This window comes from Pieris napi, chromosome 20 (assembly GCF_905475465.1).
Source record: "Pieris napi chromosome 20, ilPieNapi1.2, whole genome shotgun sequence".
NCBI lineage: Eukaryota > Metazoa > Arthropoda > Insecta > Lepidoptera > Pieridae > Pieris > Pieris napi.
The window spans coordinates 6,568,948-6,585,992 of NC_062253.1; the positions used below are offsets into that span (position 1 = coordinate 6,568,948).

Below are 17,045 nucleotides of genomic sequence, written 5' to 3' on the forward strand. Positions count from 1 at the left end.
TATAATACTGAAAGTGCAAAGTATATTTTATTAACATATCTATATTTATTGGTAAATACAGAACTTGAACCCACATCTCTACATTTTTCGTGTTGGTGCTCCTCTACATCCATTAAGCCCGACTTTTGTACCTACTTCCTATTATTATGTGTTCGTAAAATTCAACATGTGATTACATTATATACATGATAACACAAATTTGAGATCAACAACAGTCAAGCACATAATAGCTAATCAGGTATATTTAATAGAATAATTAATATTCCATAAATAATTTTATTGTTCATCTAATCAACACACTATTAAGAAATATAGTAAATGAAATGGGTATTTGAATTACAACATAATTAAAGCTTGCTTTTTACAGGCGATAAATATCTAGAATTTTCTTAAAAATATTTATTAAGGGAATGACAAAAATAATTTAACACTTGCAACATTCAATAAATAGGTAGATTAATTTCTAGATTATTATCAAGTGATAGTATAATATTGAAGTAGTTTTAAACGCTGATACATTTTCAATTTAGCAGCAATTCTTATTTCAAAAATTGTTTTTACAAACTCTACTTCGATAAGTTTAGGTATGCCTAACATATTTGTATAATACATTTTCTTAACTCTACAAATTAGAAAACAAAATGACAAGGTTAATAAATATAATAAGAAAAAGTTTGGTTCCTATTGTGAAATTATAATTGCTAGGCCATTGTTCCTCACAAGAAAGAGTGTTGAATTGTAAATAAATTTATGAAAAGTTTATATGTGAAGCATTTCCTACATAGATATAGTTACAATAATATCCATAAATACTCTCTTCTCAAGAGGAACACGTCGATTACAATTAAAGGTTTATACATAATGACTAATAACACTTACATTTTTAGTAAAATAGAATGTAATAATTTTAACAGGATTCAACTTATTTACATAGTTTTTTGTTTATAATGCAGTAAGAAGTTCGTACAATGGCGCTAATGATATCGCATTTATCAAAATCAAGGAATTCAAAGCACACCCCAATTAATATGAAAATTGAAATACATCTTACTGTAATATTTAGGTACCTATAAAGTAAAACTGATTTACTTGAGAATCCTTCAGTCGACACATAAGGGTTTTTATCTAGATATGAATTTTTGTGATTTATATTTGTCGTGGTTATTCTAATGATTAACATAGTAAATATCATAAATCCTATGTGGATTGAAAATTCACATAATTTCCCAATAAAAAATAATGTTATCGTACGTGAACATTGATAACAAACTGTATAAATAAACTACTCTGCTATTTAAATATGTATCTACTACAACAAATGATATAAGATAAAAATATATGATTGTTCATGACGATTTTCGCGTTGTTTATTTTCTCTCGTAGTTCACCGAATTGCGATTCTGAAAAATACGAATAAATGATTACTAGTTGAGAATGAGTTCCGTAATATAGAAGTACCAATCGAACCACAATTTAATAAAATAGAGAATAACACGATACGACAGACAATGCAATAAATACATATTAGAAGTCAGGCGCTTCAGGCATTTTTTAAATTTTAACTTGGCGACCGCTATTATTGTTCGCCATCGCATAGTAGCTATTGGAATTTTTATGATGCGATGAAGGGTCAAATACCGGATGAGAAGTAATTAGTCCAATGTCTCCAGTTTGTAGATGATGGGGATAATATTATTTATATATTTAGAGCATATTTTGTAGAAAAATTAAATAAAGCAACAACCTTATCGCTAAGAATTGATCCACGTAATTTTGGTAAGTAAACGTTATAACGAGATGAATCTGGGAATGTGCAAGATGTACAAATACTAGGTAGGTATTATTTAAAAATATATGATATACTTTATATTATATTTAGATAGTTACTACCATTTCTAATCTTACACATAGATATATATATTTATACGTGAATATAATTACATGAACGATTTTGGCAATAGCTAATATACCCAAAAATATATTCCGTACCTCTCGACTCCTTAATCTTTCTTCTCTCCATCTTCGGGGTCCTTCAGGGTGTGCCACTGGGCGATAGGACGTCGCGGGCTCGCCAACATGTCGGACCAATGGCGGAGCTCTGTGCCGGACGCGTTGTATCCCAACACGACTTTACCGATAGGTTCCGATGTTCCAATACGGTCGTAGTCCACAACAGTTACTACTAGGTTTACTTTCTGTTGAAATATAGAATCAAACAAACTGTAAGTAAGTATTGATTTTAGTTTTTAAGAAGAAATCAAATTTAACTCGTCATAGAAAAACACTTTTTTAATGGATTTGAGGTTATGTTTTATAAATTTACAATTATTGTACATAATTTTAAATTTAAACAACGTTTAGTCGATACCAACTCCGGGGAAATAAATACAGATAACACAACTTTTGCTACAGCTGTGATACTTTTTGACATTCAACACCTTTCGTCTTCAGTCACCGTGACCACGCACGCTGTAAAGCACGCGAAACGTTGTTTCAATTTAAAATTATGTAAAATAATTGTAAATTTATAATAAAACATAACTTCAAATCCGTTAAAAAAGTGTTTTTCTATGTATAAATGTTATGTCAATAAAAGACAATACTATTAACTCGTCATGATTTTAGTGTGATATTGTAAAAAGATGTATTCTTTAGCATACCTAGTTTTTGTATTCAAAAGTGTTACCTTGCTACAAATATCACCCCCTTGTATAACTAATGTAATGACTAAAAGACTTACGTGTTGTACCTTTGTTTGGAAAAGGATTGTAGGACCGTGTCATCATTGAAATTCACCCATTTAGAGTGAAAATCAATGTATTTGCCTTTGAAGTACCTAACTATTCAGTTGTAATGTTTGATGCGATGTATCGGTATAGTGACTAGAGCCTATATACCAAAATGATAAGCTTGTGTCTCCCATTTAATGGGCCAAGTGACCTGTACCTGTTCTACTTACTTGAATTCTTTGTATACTAAATTTTGTACTTACCGCTGACAATGCTTCAAATAAACTTATAGCAAATCATCGCAAAATAGAAATGAAAATGATTTCATGACATTTAATGCAGTTACGAGGGGAGATTACAAACACCACTTAATTCAACAATATCAATCAAAACAAAGCACTGTAGAGTATTCCGTTGGAATGAAAATCTCTAACTGTGACATTGTCACGGTTAAAGGTCAGCATCTAACATTGAATACTTTATAGGCATTATTTCAAATAAATACTGTAATGGAAAGGAAAAAGCAAAGTTGGAACAAATAGGAGATAAAAATTGACACCGAAGGAAAGAAAATTTGACTGCAGACACTTGCAGATTGGAAAGCAGTAAACGACAGACATCAAGGAACAGTTGCAACAACATCTAACATTCAGGAGACATTTGAAGATCAAGAAAGCGGTAGGATCGTATGCAGGATAGTAAAGGAAGTGGTGTACAATCATCACAACACCAATATTTTCACATATAATCAAGAGCGACTATTGGAGAATTTACACAATCCAAAATAACTTGACAAAACTGAGCATTTGCAAGTAATAAAGGATCATCTCTAAACAGAAGCTCTCGATGTATGCCACAACATCAAATTTTGTGTCAATCTCGGCTCGTACCTGTATTTGCTCGAATGGTACTTCAAAAGTAAATGACTCGTTGTAATAAGGATTCAATGTACACTTCTTGATGCTCGTTTTCTTCTTTTTGAGCCGTTTCCCGTTTTGCATTAGAGCTATCTTTACGTACGGATCTGTTGTCACCAACAGGAGCAGATATGAAAAAGATAAAGAAATTATTTAGTTCATCTATAAAGACTATGCTACGAAAGCTACACAATTAAGCTTACAAATCTACAATATACCTGAGAACGGTATAAAATTATTGATGTACTAACTACTTTGAAATGGTTAAATGGGAAATGCTTTCTTGGACTGTTATAAAGTGTTATTAATTCGCATTACACCAAAAATATAATTGTGACATGAAAAGTAACAGTTTTAGGTTTTGTGGATAAAACTATGTAATATTACGGATGAAATGGAATATAATTATAAACAAATTTATAAACGAAATCTGGCGACATTTTCACGTAGATTCTATTTTTTACGCATGTTTTTTGTATGAGCTACTAACTCGAATAAAAAATAACTTCAAAAATAATTTTACCTATTAAATCCTGAAAAAGACGAATTTTATTTGAGACAGTTTAAAATAATTATCGTTGAAATTTCTCTTACCTGAGAGACCACCGACATCCATTTTCTTGAGGTTTTTAGCTTCCAAGATGACCACGGTAAGTTTTCCAGCAGTTGGTACATATCTCAACGAGAAACATATATCTCCCAACTTGTTATCCTGTAACCCACATGTATTTACCAATATATCATAGGAAAAACAAAAACTAAAAAAAAATTGCTTAATTAGAACGTTTTTATTTGTTGTGTGTTATCGTTGTCAAAATTAGGGGTTTTGGTTCGTGAGCTATGAAAGACTGTTAGGATAATTTTGTGTAAGGAATATAATTTTTGATACACGGATTTAAAAAGCTATTGTAAAATATAATACGGGCCATTAAATCGCGGCTTAGGGCGGATAAGGGTAACAAACATTTCTTTAAACCAAAGAAAACGAAACAAAATTTTAGCACCGTGTGGTCCTAGTGAAGCATTGTTATGGGGTTTAGGATAACCAACAAAGTTCATCAAGTATTGCTATATATATCACAAAATTGCGCACTTGATGAACAATGTCGAGAGTGCATTAGATGCCACAGACCATAGTTTATAAAGGGCTCAAACGGATTTTGCATCTATGAGGATAATAAACATTTATTTCGGCAATATTCCCATTGCGTTACGTATAACGTTTTAGCATAAACTCATCTAAACATTGAATAACACAAGACTATGTCAAAAACGTTCACAACAAACCAATCTAAGTTTAAGCACACATCCTGGCCGAAACTTGATTACGATCTGTTGCCGAAATGATGCCAATTAGCGTGACACCCAGCTCAAATCATAAACTTACCCTTGCTCTTGTATGGTATTTATGAAATTGTACAAATACCTGACGTCCGGATTGCCATTTTAGAAACAGATCGCAATTATCTATTGAATAAAGTGATTATATAGCAATAAATAAAGAATGGCTAAACCACTAAAGAATTCAGCGTCTGCTCACTTCTGGACTACTCCATATTACCGTCTAATAAATTACTTTTAATCGAAGAACAAATACACTAATTTCTTTAGTGTGTGATAAATATATAAACATATTACATAAAACATACTTACACAGATTTCACATATAAATGCAACATAGACCATCGCACTATAAACATATAATATTGCATTATTAAACAAATGCTATCACTACAAGTGCGTAACTATACATTTGATTAAAATGAGCGGCAATAATAAACGATCTCCTTTATGTATCCATAGACAATAAAAAAAATACTCTAAAAAGTTTTTACTTGACCGTTGGCTGAATTGCGCATAGGTTAATAATTTCTCAATAAATAGTATTATTGTTAGTTGTACAGCTTTTAATGCGAATATTATTAATTTTTTATTATAGCATTAATTTCAAAAGCTATTTTAAATCGTTGTATTAAGCTCATTATATCGGTGACTATAAGAACACGAGACATACATACGTGCTGGCGTGTTCACATAAGCTGACGACAGTGATATATTTCCCCGAATTATCATTATATGAGTCAAAATACGTTATAGGTTTTATTTATGGAATATTATATTGACAGGTTTTGGAGGCTTAGCTGGCAGACTTATACTGATTATAATAAGTCGTCTATATATACAATTAATCTTTATATAGATTATAGTAAAACATCAGTCTCGAAAATGATAATTCAGAGCCATAAACATATTAGTAGACAGTGATGACATTCATGCAACATTCCCCAGCCGCAATACTTAAAATAAATAAAGTGTTGGATGGATCAAATAAAATATAAAAAACTGAAAATAAATATGGTTTGATGGGTGATGATAGGTAAGGTGATGAAACTTATATAATATTCCTTTAAATACCTAGCTGATATCTCAATTTACGACTTAAACTTCTTATTATTCACCAAATCATATGAAATTCTGTGTATTTATATAACTTCAATGAAACGTGTTTTTGAATTTTTCCAAAATATACATCTCGATGTGTCTCAAAATAATACTTACGTGAATGATCATTTCGTTTTGAAGCGGCATGCAAGATTGTCAGGACACAATCAAACACAGCCAAGCAGAGCAGAGAAAATATGGAGAAAAAGAGAAAAAAACCAAGTAAATACATTTTTGCTGTCCAAATTAATTTATCAAAAAATAAATGACGTTATCATCCATTTTGAGGATGCTTGATTTTGGATAATACTGTTACGCTGTACTTACGTTTCACATTAAATAATGAGTGGTAATACCAATATAGAACTTTAATGAACCCTGAAATTGATATATATTTGATCATACATACAACTAGGCGGTGGTCGAAGTATATAGTTTATGTCACCATCAAGGATCCTCGTAAAAAGTAAGAGTGCAGTAAATTGAAAATATCATATTCTTTCCCTTTATAAACGTTATATTAGAAAATTTTCTCTTACGTATGACATTTTTACGATTTTAAATAACTATTGGTATTAGATGTTCATATTTTTAAAGGGAAGAATACTAAAAATGCCGTACAAGCAAAACACATCCAATACTTACTTAAAAAAAACCTGGATGTGATCTGCAAGTGTAGCCTAAAGCTAAGAAAAAATATAAAATAGTTTTCTCAGTACTGTCCGCGTACCCATCGCCTTGTTTGAGGTACCATGACTATAAGTGCAATATGAATGTTATGTACGTATGTACCTCCATACATAGTACCTACATGGCAATGTGTGTAAGCCAAAATGAACTGTTGATGTGACCTGGGTGTAACTCAACCGTATAATTGTTTACATTTTTGTAATTTCAACATACCTTTGCACTTATTCTGCCATTTAATGGAATATTTATCTGCATTTTATTCATAATTCCAAAGTATAAAAATTACTAAAAATTGGATGATACCTGCTCTGTTGTATAAAATAGTATTAATACGTTCTGAAGGAAGAGGTTATCTGAGTTTTATTTGAAGTCGGAACCGCACCTGTCCACCCTCGCCTTCCACACTCTGCAACTCACGCCATTCTTCAATAGTCTGGGCAAGATCCACCTGGCATAGAGGTACCTTCACCTCACCGATCTGGTCGTGCTTGGAGAAGCGATCGAAGTCGAAGATCGCGAATACCAGTGTCTTGTTCATAGCATCAGCGTAAGGAACGTTCTGTGTACAAATGGTCATTAAATGTGCTCATATCAACTGCTTAATTTATGTAGTCAGTTCATTTGACAGTAATCTTACCTTAAACACAAAAGTTTCGTTGAAGACAGGACTGAGCGTTTTTCGATGCACTTTAGTTTCGAACTTCTTCTTCTTATCAGGTAGAAGATATACTTTTACATAGGGATCAGACGTTCCACCCATGTCTAAAGCCGGCAATTCTTCAGCTTGAATTACTGTCACCGACAAGCTGTTACTGTTAAAGTCATACTCCAACTGGAAAGCAACGTGATGATGAAATACCAAGTGACACAAAATGTTATCAGTATGGAGTGAGGAACATAATTGAACTTAAAACTGGAAATGCAAAAAAACAATTGAAAACAAATCGGATACAGAAAATGAAACTTGATGATGTCTAATGTAAGCTAAAATGAACCGGTAAATATGATCTGTATGCAGTTTTGAACAACATATTTAGACCATTAAGTTTCATCCTCCAGGTCGGCCCGCCAGTTTCTTCATTACCTACCTTATATTGAACTTTTCCAAGTTTTATTTCTTCTTTCTTTTCTTCGCCTTCATCAGGTTCCTCTGCATTCTCCGTTAGCTCTTCCATGTCCGGCTGCACCTACATGCACGTCCCGCGGCAAATTTCACATGAATATAGGATTTCTTATTAATAAAGGTGAGTGTCAATGTGACGGCAAACTTGATATTGAAAATTTACCAAGGGAATTCCCCAAATCTATCAGTTCAATATACGAACTTTCCACAAAGGTGATACTTGTTGATACTTGAATTGAATGGAGTGGATGCAATTTAAACGAACACAATACCTTTTCCTTATAAGCAGAACCGAGGAGCTGGACGGACTTGAAATCAACTCCCTTCATTCCCTTCTTGCCATCCTTGGAGCGTCTCTTGCGGAAACACCGCCGTATGCAACAGAAGCATACTCCCAAAACCACCACCCCTACCCCTGTGATAGATTCGCAAATTTAAGAGTTAGACACGGCGTTCCTTTATACGTGATGTAGGTACTCAATCTTTGCATTATAAAAAAGCCTGCGGAATCAAATTGCGTCTGCTTTCTATAATTTGTTTAGGTTTTTATAGCTGATGAGCGGTCAGCTGTGCCTGAAGGTTGATGATTTTTAAATCTTAGACAAAACGTCACGATGTTTTGATGGTGATAATCAAACAAGTATTAATTACGAAGAAATCTATTGAGACACGGCCGAGATTTGAACGGACGATTAGAGCGTTGAGAATCGCATGATTAGACTAGAAAGCCATCACTGCTCTTTAAAAACTTATAAATTGTCTAATACACTTGTTCTTGTTTTTTGCTTCATTTTCACATAGAAAGCCTGCAAAAATCTTTGTTTCAAAACTACTAACCAACTAGAATTGCAACCAGCTGCCATGGTTCAATATTCATATTCCGAGCCAAATGTTCTGTTTTCTCCATTAAGCTCTCCTGTGTCGTCGTGATGATGGGAAGCTCTGGTTCTGTAGATCCCGTCAGAACTGTCATTGAGGCATTTGTTGTTCCTAAGAAAATGGAAATGGAAAATCGTCTTTAATATCAAGTTTATCGTTTACATCCTTATTTTTATTAAACGAAAGTATAACGTTTAAACGGGTGGTATTTAGTATGAAATTGTTATATACTTATAAAATATTGACTCCATTTGAACTTGATATTAGTATCTACTCAAGTAGCATAGCATATAAATTTAGAAATATGAATGAAAAGATTCTTCTTACTCTAACGATAATATTGATCCGCTTCCCTTTAATATAAGGAAACGTTATTACGGGATATTAATAGATACGCCCACACGAGCTGAACATAAATATGGTTCTATATTGTAAAATAATTTTAGTAATGATGCCCTATCTTTCAAGCAATAACCTTAAAAAACATTCAAAAATTCAATTATAGTCTAGAATTAATTATATGTAATAAGTTAAGACGACTCATTGGTCTAGTGGTTAGTACCCCTGACTGCGAATCCATGGGTCCCGGGTTCGATCCCCGGCTGAGACGTACATCGATGTGATGAGCATTTGGTGTTGTGCTTAGGTCTTGGGTGTTTAAATATGTATTTATATGTCTATCTATCTATGATATGTATGTATATCCATTGCCTAGTACCCATAACACAAGCTTCACCAGCTTAGCATGTGACTAAGTGAATTGGTGTGAATTGTCTTTAAAAAAAAAAAGTCTACGGACTCTAAGACAAGACTGTTCTTCTCTTATTTCTTGCTAATAAAATTATACAGACCTGGAGCCTGAATGGTGACAGAGGTTGAGCTGGCCTCCACCTTGGGAGGGGCCTCCGCTTCCCGGCGCCATCGCAGATGCGGTGACATGACTGGCAACAAAAGAACTTCAATTTATTTCAATTAAAAGACTATTACTATATAATGCGATGGTCACCGTATTATTAACGTAACATACAGTAAGGACAGCATCAGCAATCTCTTCGTATGCTTCTATTCTCACATATATTTTGAGACACAAATAGTGTACGGCTTAGAAGCTTTGATACGTCTTAACAGTCTCTTCTAAATGAATTACAGTATATGAATGAATTATCTTTCTAAGGTTTAATAGTATATTTAAAATCGCATGATGATTGATCACTGTATGAGAGACAAGCATCAGTGCCTTCGCTGCTTTATCTTTTGTAGTAATTATAAACATAAGGTTTTAATGCTATGTAAATGTTTATGAGGCTTCTTAATAGCTCTTAAATTATTTTGCGTTAATATTAACATTACAAGGTATTATTCCTTCCATACATTAAATAACAATGATCAAATTAAAACTTAACTTAAATTAAAATTACTTAATTTGAAACGAATATGTTAACCATACCTCAGAGAAAATTGAGATATAAGAGGTCATTGAAGTAATTAATTGTATGTCAAAAAAGGTTATATTAAATACATATGAAAAATACCTAATTCTGGTAGTTTCTGGGTCATGGCTAGTTGCAAATCAGTCTTTGAAATCTCGTACATAAATTAATCAATTTCAATGGCTTTATATTTAAACATATATGATTATATATAATAAGCAGAAGAAAAGAATGCAACCACAACTCAAATATAGAATATAATACCTAGGTACGAATCGATTGTTGTCTGCGCCAATATTAAAAATTAATACCCGTAAAAGATTCGAGAAATAACGCAGATTCCACTTCAAAAAATGATTAATTATTTAAAGTACACTCCAAGCTTGGATAAAATCTGGATGGGTACTTAACTCGGTTTCAGGGATTAAATGAAATATGAACTGACCTTTGATATAACGTGATACTTCAGCAAATCCGAATGTTTATTCAGGCTACCACTAAGCACTATTTAGATTCATTTCCATCAAAGATTTTCGAATGGATGTTCCCGTGCTAGAAGCTGGGACGGTGATGCGCGCGCAACGGATCGATGTCGCTGCGCGGCGCAGTGCCTTCAGGCAGCTATCTCACGTTTACGTCACACATTGCGTACTTTGAAGACTTTACACCAAATGCTATTACATACGCTGAATGAAACCTGCCTCTGTTTAGGCTTTGCATTCAAAACGTCGAGCAAGACGAGAATTTCGATATTTATACATTATTTGCTTCGCTACAAAATCTATTTAGCGTTTAAACATTCATTAGAAAGGAAAGAAATGATTCCTTTGAAATAACTTAATTATATATAGGAAATGATTCTAGAACAAAATAATTGTTATGTCGAATGAAATTATAAAATGACAGCCTTGCATGATATAGAACACTGAACTTGTAGAGCTACAAAATCGGGGTCAAAACTCATAACAAACCTTATATAATAGAACCTATTAAAAAGAACTCGGCTAAAGTACTGTTATTATAAGTACGCTTCCTATCCGTCCGGGAATTCAGGCCACGAGGACTAAGGTATTCCCTCGATATAATATAGACCTATTTGTCTTTAAAGAAAATGGGTGTGAGCGGTTATTTAAGCTTTAAAGTGAAGGGAGATAACACATGAAGGACCTCGAGCATTAAGTAGTCGTGGCGTAACATCAAAGATAAAATATTCAATAGATATATTTTTAGAAGGCTGAAACCCTAAATGAGGAAAATGTTCTGCAAAGACGATGAAACTATTAAGAAATTGGTTTGTATAGCTATTTTCATTTTAAAAATGGCGTAACCTTTTCAACGAATCGATTTATAGTCAAAGCCCACGCAAAATATTTAAAAACATTTCCATAACGTGTAGGTGCAACGTTCCGCCCTTATAGTTCAATATGCAACTAATATAACTAAGTAGGTTACATTTTGCGCGACACGTGAATACCTAGTAGGTACTTTACATGAAAATAGTACTGGATTATACTAAACACAAAAAGACATCTTCATCTTCTTACATCCAATGAAAATTAGCAGTCATATATTAATAAAATATACCTCCCAAGTCCCCCAATATACTTTTTGTTAAGACCTTAAGTACCGCAATATGTGCTACTGTAATCCTAAAGTCGCTATTTCTTAAAGAACAACCAAATATTTGGAATAATTTATTAATTTCCTGTAAGTGAGTGTGCACATTTTCTTTTTTTCCTTTATAATAAAGCCATTCCTGAAATATCATAACCTCCATTAGAGTATATTCTTTAGAATTTTCTAGATCTAACTGGCGAGTTTAGAGTTACTACCAGGAAAATTTACGGTATTTTCGATTAAGATAGAAGAGTCTTTTTTTTTCTTGATTTGTTTAAAAAAAATAAACGAATCATTAGGATTAGTTTATGTTTTAACCCGCGACGCAAAAAGGATATTTGTAATTAGTTTGTGTATGTGGCATCGTACTAAACAAATGGATCGATTTTGTTGCGATTTTTTGTGATTGGGAAATGTTTAGCTACAATTTACTAATCGATTCAGATCCGAACAAGATTATACAAACGTAATGAATATTTGCTTTATGTTTGACCTCAGAAAATAACTGAGTGTCTTCCCCTTTATAGAGACTGTAAGTAGTGCTATTGCACATTTTCTTATGTTAAATATCCTCTTCTGTTAATTCGATTTAAATTACTTATTAGTTTTAACGTAGATCGTAACATTACGATAACATAATGATAAACATAAGGTTAGAACTTATTGTATTTGCGTAAAATGGTAATCTTTCTCGATATGTACGATACAATTAATATAAGAATTGACTTTGACTAATAATGTTAAATATCACTTATATAATAATAAAATAATATACATTGAAATAAATAACTAAACTTAACATAAATTAAAATATATCATTAAAAGGAGTCCCTTTAGGCAAGGTTCCGAAGATACTGGCAGCGTTCCCCCTTTGAATTGCTAGACTAATTCTTTGTCCGAGGTAGCTGCCAGATCTTTGGTCTCCTGTGATGTCGACTAACCTTTTTGAAATTTCTTTAAAGAGCCTTAAAGCGCTAGAACCCCACGGACCAAGGGTCTCGACACCGAATGGGACAAAATCATATTCTGAGCCTAGACCCCTGTACTTGCATGCTTTATTTTTTTCAGCCGCTTCACAAGAAAACAACATTTGGAACCATGTATGCTGGTAACATTAACGACTATGGTGCTCCAAGCTTTTTTAAATACATATTTATTTTTCAGAATTATTTCATTTTAATCATAAGATGTACTATTAGAAAACCGATGTGGTTTGTATAAATGTAACCATAGCAGTCTTGTGTAGGAACGCGAAATATGTAAACTGAATTATTTTAAACTCATTCGACCCACACATAACACCATTGATATAAGGTTCTAAAAGAGATTTAGGGGACATCTACAAAGTCATAGACTAAGGCAAAAAATTCGTCTTAAGATGATGTTGGGAGTTGGCCTCATTCCAACTTTTTGAACAATGTCGCTTATAAAATCTTGATGTTAACATGGTTTGCTCGGTGACATTTTTAAATTTAACATGCAGCGGACTTGCTTATGACATTACAACAAGAAAATATTCTTTAAAAAAAGGATTAGGAACTAAATTTAAATATGAATTTTAGTAGCAGACGTAACGTTTCACTATTTACGTATTTTTCATATGTATTTAGCTTTTGAATCTGAGACCGCATTAAAGGACTCTGAGAGATCAATTTTAAAATGTTTATAATATAACAAATCTTCTAATGGTATTTAAATAAATAAATGTCATTCATGATTCATGGATTGACGTAGTGAGTCCTTTTCAATTGTGGTCAGAGACAAGAGACTGATATGTCAAGTTGTGACATAACAATTTAATTGTTGAGTCTACTGATATGACGCCATTAACGCCATCTATTGTCGCGAAATTAGTTTTATAATACTTTTATAAAAATATTAATTCGTGCGCCTAATTTTTCAGTAGGTATAAACTTAAGAATTATATAACTGCTCAGTTGTCTATTACTTTATAAATTAGTGCACAAAGCGACTGCACGTTTGTTAAACTATTATTTTTTTAGATTTATGAGGCGATTGGAATTAATTTTTATGATGATGTTCATAATGGTCAATAAATAAATATTGTTGTCATTATCAGTCTAGTGTGTACCTTTTTGTGTAAAAAAATACTTGCTCATGAACAAATGTTGACTTTTAATAGATGTAAATAAGACTTATACTCAAAAACATTGATAATACATATACTAAGCGAATGTAGATTACAAAAGATTTATCCGTTAAAAGTTAAGCAACACATGTCAAGGCTAGAACCTTGATGGGGTTGTTTGTATTAGCCTCGAAACTATCGATCCTAGAGATCTCGCCTCGGAATAGGGGCTTAGAGAGAGCATCTGACGCTGGCCTTGGTCAGGACTTACCATTTCTATCCTAATTATATTATGTCATAATATTTTTTTTTTAATTTTATACTTATGCTCTGTCCACGCATAATTTAAACAATACTACTAATCTGCTCAAAAGTGTATTATTATTTTTTTTCTAGACGATAGAATAAACTAGTGAATATTGTTCGTACTGTATAGTATGTATTCTCATACAAACTCAGTCGGTGGCAAAAAATAATTCCTTACACTTAAAGTTATCACAAAAACATTTGGCTTTTTGTGATTTAGAAGTATGATTTAAGAACAACACTTAATACAAACTAAAAACGATTTTCCAATGTCAAAATTCACTGCTTTGCCGTCTGGGAGTCAGAATTAACGCGAGCCCGGCGTTGTGGTGGCATTACGTTGCTGACTTATATTATATGCTACACCAAATAACTAAAAAGGTATCCTTATTGACAAAAATTCTAATAAGTTAATTTTATTTACATAATATTAAAAGCAATTGTCTATCGCGATTCTTAGAACCCTCCAGCGTGTCTCAAACCCAAAAATCTACATGTATCCGGTAAAAAGCTGACTGATCAACTTGTGTTTCAAACAAAATGACGAAAGAAACAAATGCAAGCTGAGTCCCAGTCCTAGCTTGGATTGTGGAGTCACTTCATTACTTTTATTATTGTGTAATAAAACCTTACTGACTATAACTATACGTATAGTTAGGCACAAATTACGAGTAGTAATTGTTTAATGTACATGTTCCTGTTTGTACATTTGTTTAATCTTCACAGGTGATGCTTACACAACTTATATTTGATAAGTGTAATCTTTTTCTTCGATATATGACTCTTAATGTGAAATGAAGTTATTCGGTATGTTCACGAAAACTATTAATGAATGTAAATATTAATAATACTATACACTATCTTAATATATATATATATTTCTTGTGTGCGTGTGTATGTGACTGAACTCCTCCTAAACGACTGGACCGATTTTGATGAAATTTTTCGGATCTGGGAATGGTTTAGATTCACAAATAAGCCCGCCAGATGTTAAGGGTAGTCCACCCCTAATTTTTATTTTTTTATTTATAGATAAAAAAAATTTTTTTATTTTTTTTTATGTTACAGAATTAAAAAATACATACAACCCCTAATTTTCAACCCTCTACGATCAACCCCTATTTTTTTATTATAAATGATATACATGGCAAAACGACGTTTGCCGGATCGGCTAGTATAATAATATAATACTCTACTAGAATTATTGATTACGATTTGCTTATCAAATAATTATTATTTCTGGTTGACTAAAACTGTGCTGGACTAAAATCGTAAATATTAAAACGGATAATCCAAGACATATACTAGGAAGTTAGAACCTGAGTTAATAGTTGCTTAAGTAAAGATTAAGTTCTAGTAAAATACTTTGTAATCAAAGTAATTTATACTTTCTTAAATCAGGATCTAACTAGCCATTAAAATTAGTAGTTATGTTACACCGTTCTTGTTTGTATTTTTCATAAATCAATAATAATTTACTTTTATAGTTAATTTATTGATGAACTCTTTTAATATATAAGTGTCTATATACTCGAAAGGATATTATGTGCTGTAGAGATTTATTTGTCATATCGAAACCAAAAACGTGTCTATATTGTACTGTAAGCCTTACTATATTGTACTGTACAGTCAAAAACTTATTTTTCAATACACTAAATTCACATTATGTATTATTAATGTCATACGTACTCTACGTTTATACTGCGCTGGTTGACTGCGCAGAGGAAATACAATATTTCTTTTAAAACGTATTTTTTTATCATATTTGAAGCATTCTATTATATTAATTTGAAATTTTGTAAATACATCCTAATTTCTTCCCAAGAATTAGCAGTTAAAAAGGAAGTATAAAACCTGTAAATTAGCAGCTGAATTGTTTTTATATCGTTATACAGAACAATGAACGGAAATACAGATATCACCAAGTGTTATTTCAGTTATCGTCTCATTGAATTCCTATCATTATTTACACTTCAAATCTAATTAAAATACGCGAATACATTCTACAATATACAAAATTCGGATGCTAATTATGATATAAAAATACTTACTGAGTTATTATCTTTTTCTGTATATTTAGCGATTTAGTTAGATTTCCATTATGTAAGGGGGTTTACACAGAGATTTGTTCAATTGAACAGCCGCGTGGGGACGTTTTGCCCCTGAAACTAAACGCCTCAGCGCCGCTGTCAGTGTCTGATCGTTTAAACGCCTCAAGCGAATGTAGCGCTTTAACACAAAGAAATAAAAATGAAGCCTTATTTACAATAAGTAATGAATTGTGTTTACTGTCGAAAGAAGTTCGAAGATAATAAGATTAATTTTGTAGTACAAGCTATCATGTTTTCGACATTAAAATTTAATCCCCAAACTTCATTCAAATACGTATTAGAGAACAGGAAATTGAGTTATGCGGTGTTTGGAACACATCCTGTTTAATCCTCGAGGGAATAAGGTGGGGTAAACTTGTCCAAAGTTTACAGCGCTTCAAGCGTTGCAGGAGTTAAATTTTTCTTATGTTGCCAAACTTCATTGATTTTTGTGCGTTAAAGTATTTGGAACCGTATAAACGTGCCGATAAAACCATTGTAGGGCAATGCTGCTGGCATATCGCCATCTAACATTTCTAGGCCACAAAGGTTTTTATGTCCCTTCAATATAGGTGAGGATTATTTTTATTAGCCAAATCCTTAAACAAACGAAGACACTGCTAGAAGGTAAAAAATTCAGTTACAATTAAACTACATGGCAAACGATTATTTCTTTATTAAATTTATATTTATTGTTAATTTAAATAGTAATAGTTGAAATACATATTTAAAT

At 32.3% G+C, this 17,045-nt stretch overlaps 1 protein-coding gene across 5 annotated transcripts; it reads right to left on the reverse strand.

Moving 5' to 3' along the window:
* Nucleotides 1-21: 21 nt before the first annotated feature.
* On the reverse strand, nt 22-16,405 carry LOC125059597 (synaptotagmin 1). Of its 5 annotated transcripts, none has more exons than XM_047664074.1 (11): nt 16,274-16,405; nt 9,632-9,721; nt 8,739-8,891; nt 8,174-8,316; nt 7,867-7,965; nt 7,416-7,610; nt 7,161-7,337; nt 4,241-4,358; nt 3,620-3,753; nt 1,990-2,195; nt 22-1,400 (listed from the first exon to the last, which is right to left on the reverse strand). In XM_047664074.1, exons 2-10 carry the CDS (start codon nt 9,717-9,719, stop codon nt 2,001-2,003), a joined length of 1,302 nt encoding a protein of 433 aa, XP_047520030.1. In that variant the 5' UTR covers nt 9,720-9,721; nt 16,274-16,405; the 3' UTR covers nt 22-1,400; nt 1,990-2,000. The 5 variants fall into 5 exon arrangements, with proteins under 5 accessions (XP_047520030.1, XP_047520033.1, XP_047520031.1 ...); XM_047664077.1 differs by lacking the exon at nt 16,274-16,405 and adding an exon at nt 10,656-10,791 and having other exon boundaries at nt 4,241-4,349; nt 7,867-7,959; XM_047664075.1 differs by lacking the exon at nt 16,274-16,405 and adding an exon at nt 10,656-10,791 and having other exon boundaries at nt 7,867-7,959.
* Between the last annotated feature and the right edge of the window lie 640 nt (nt 16,406-17,045).

Bases quoted from the DNA above. Each gene is read 5' to 3' on its own strand.
- LOC125059597 (XM_047664074.1), bottom strand. From the start codon at position 9,719: ATGTCACCGCATCTGCGATGGCGCCGGGAAGCGGAGGCCCCTCCCAAG. The intron at 4,359-7,160 runs GTGCGGTTCCGA...TGTGGGTTACAG, and splicing joins TGGAAGGCGAGGGTGGACAG to GATAACAAGTTGGGAGATAT. The intron at 2,196-3,619 runs GTACGAGCCGAG...ATATTTCAACAG, and splicing joins TACCATTCGAGCAAATACAG to AAAGTAAACCTAGTAGTAAC.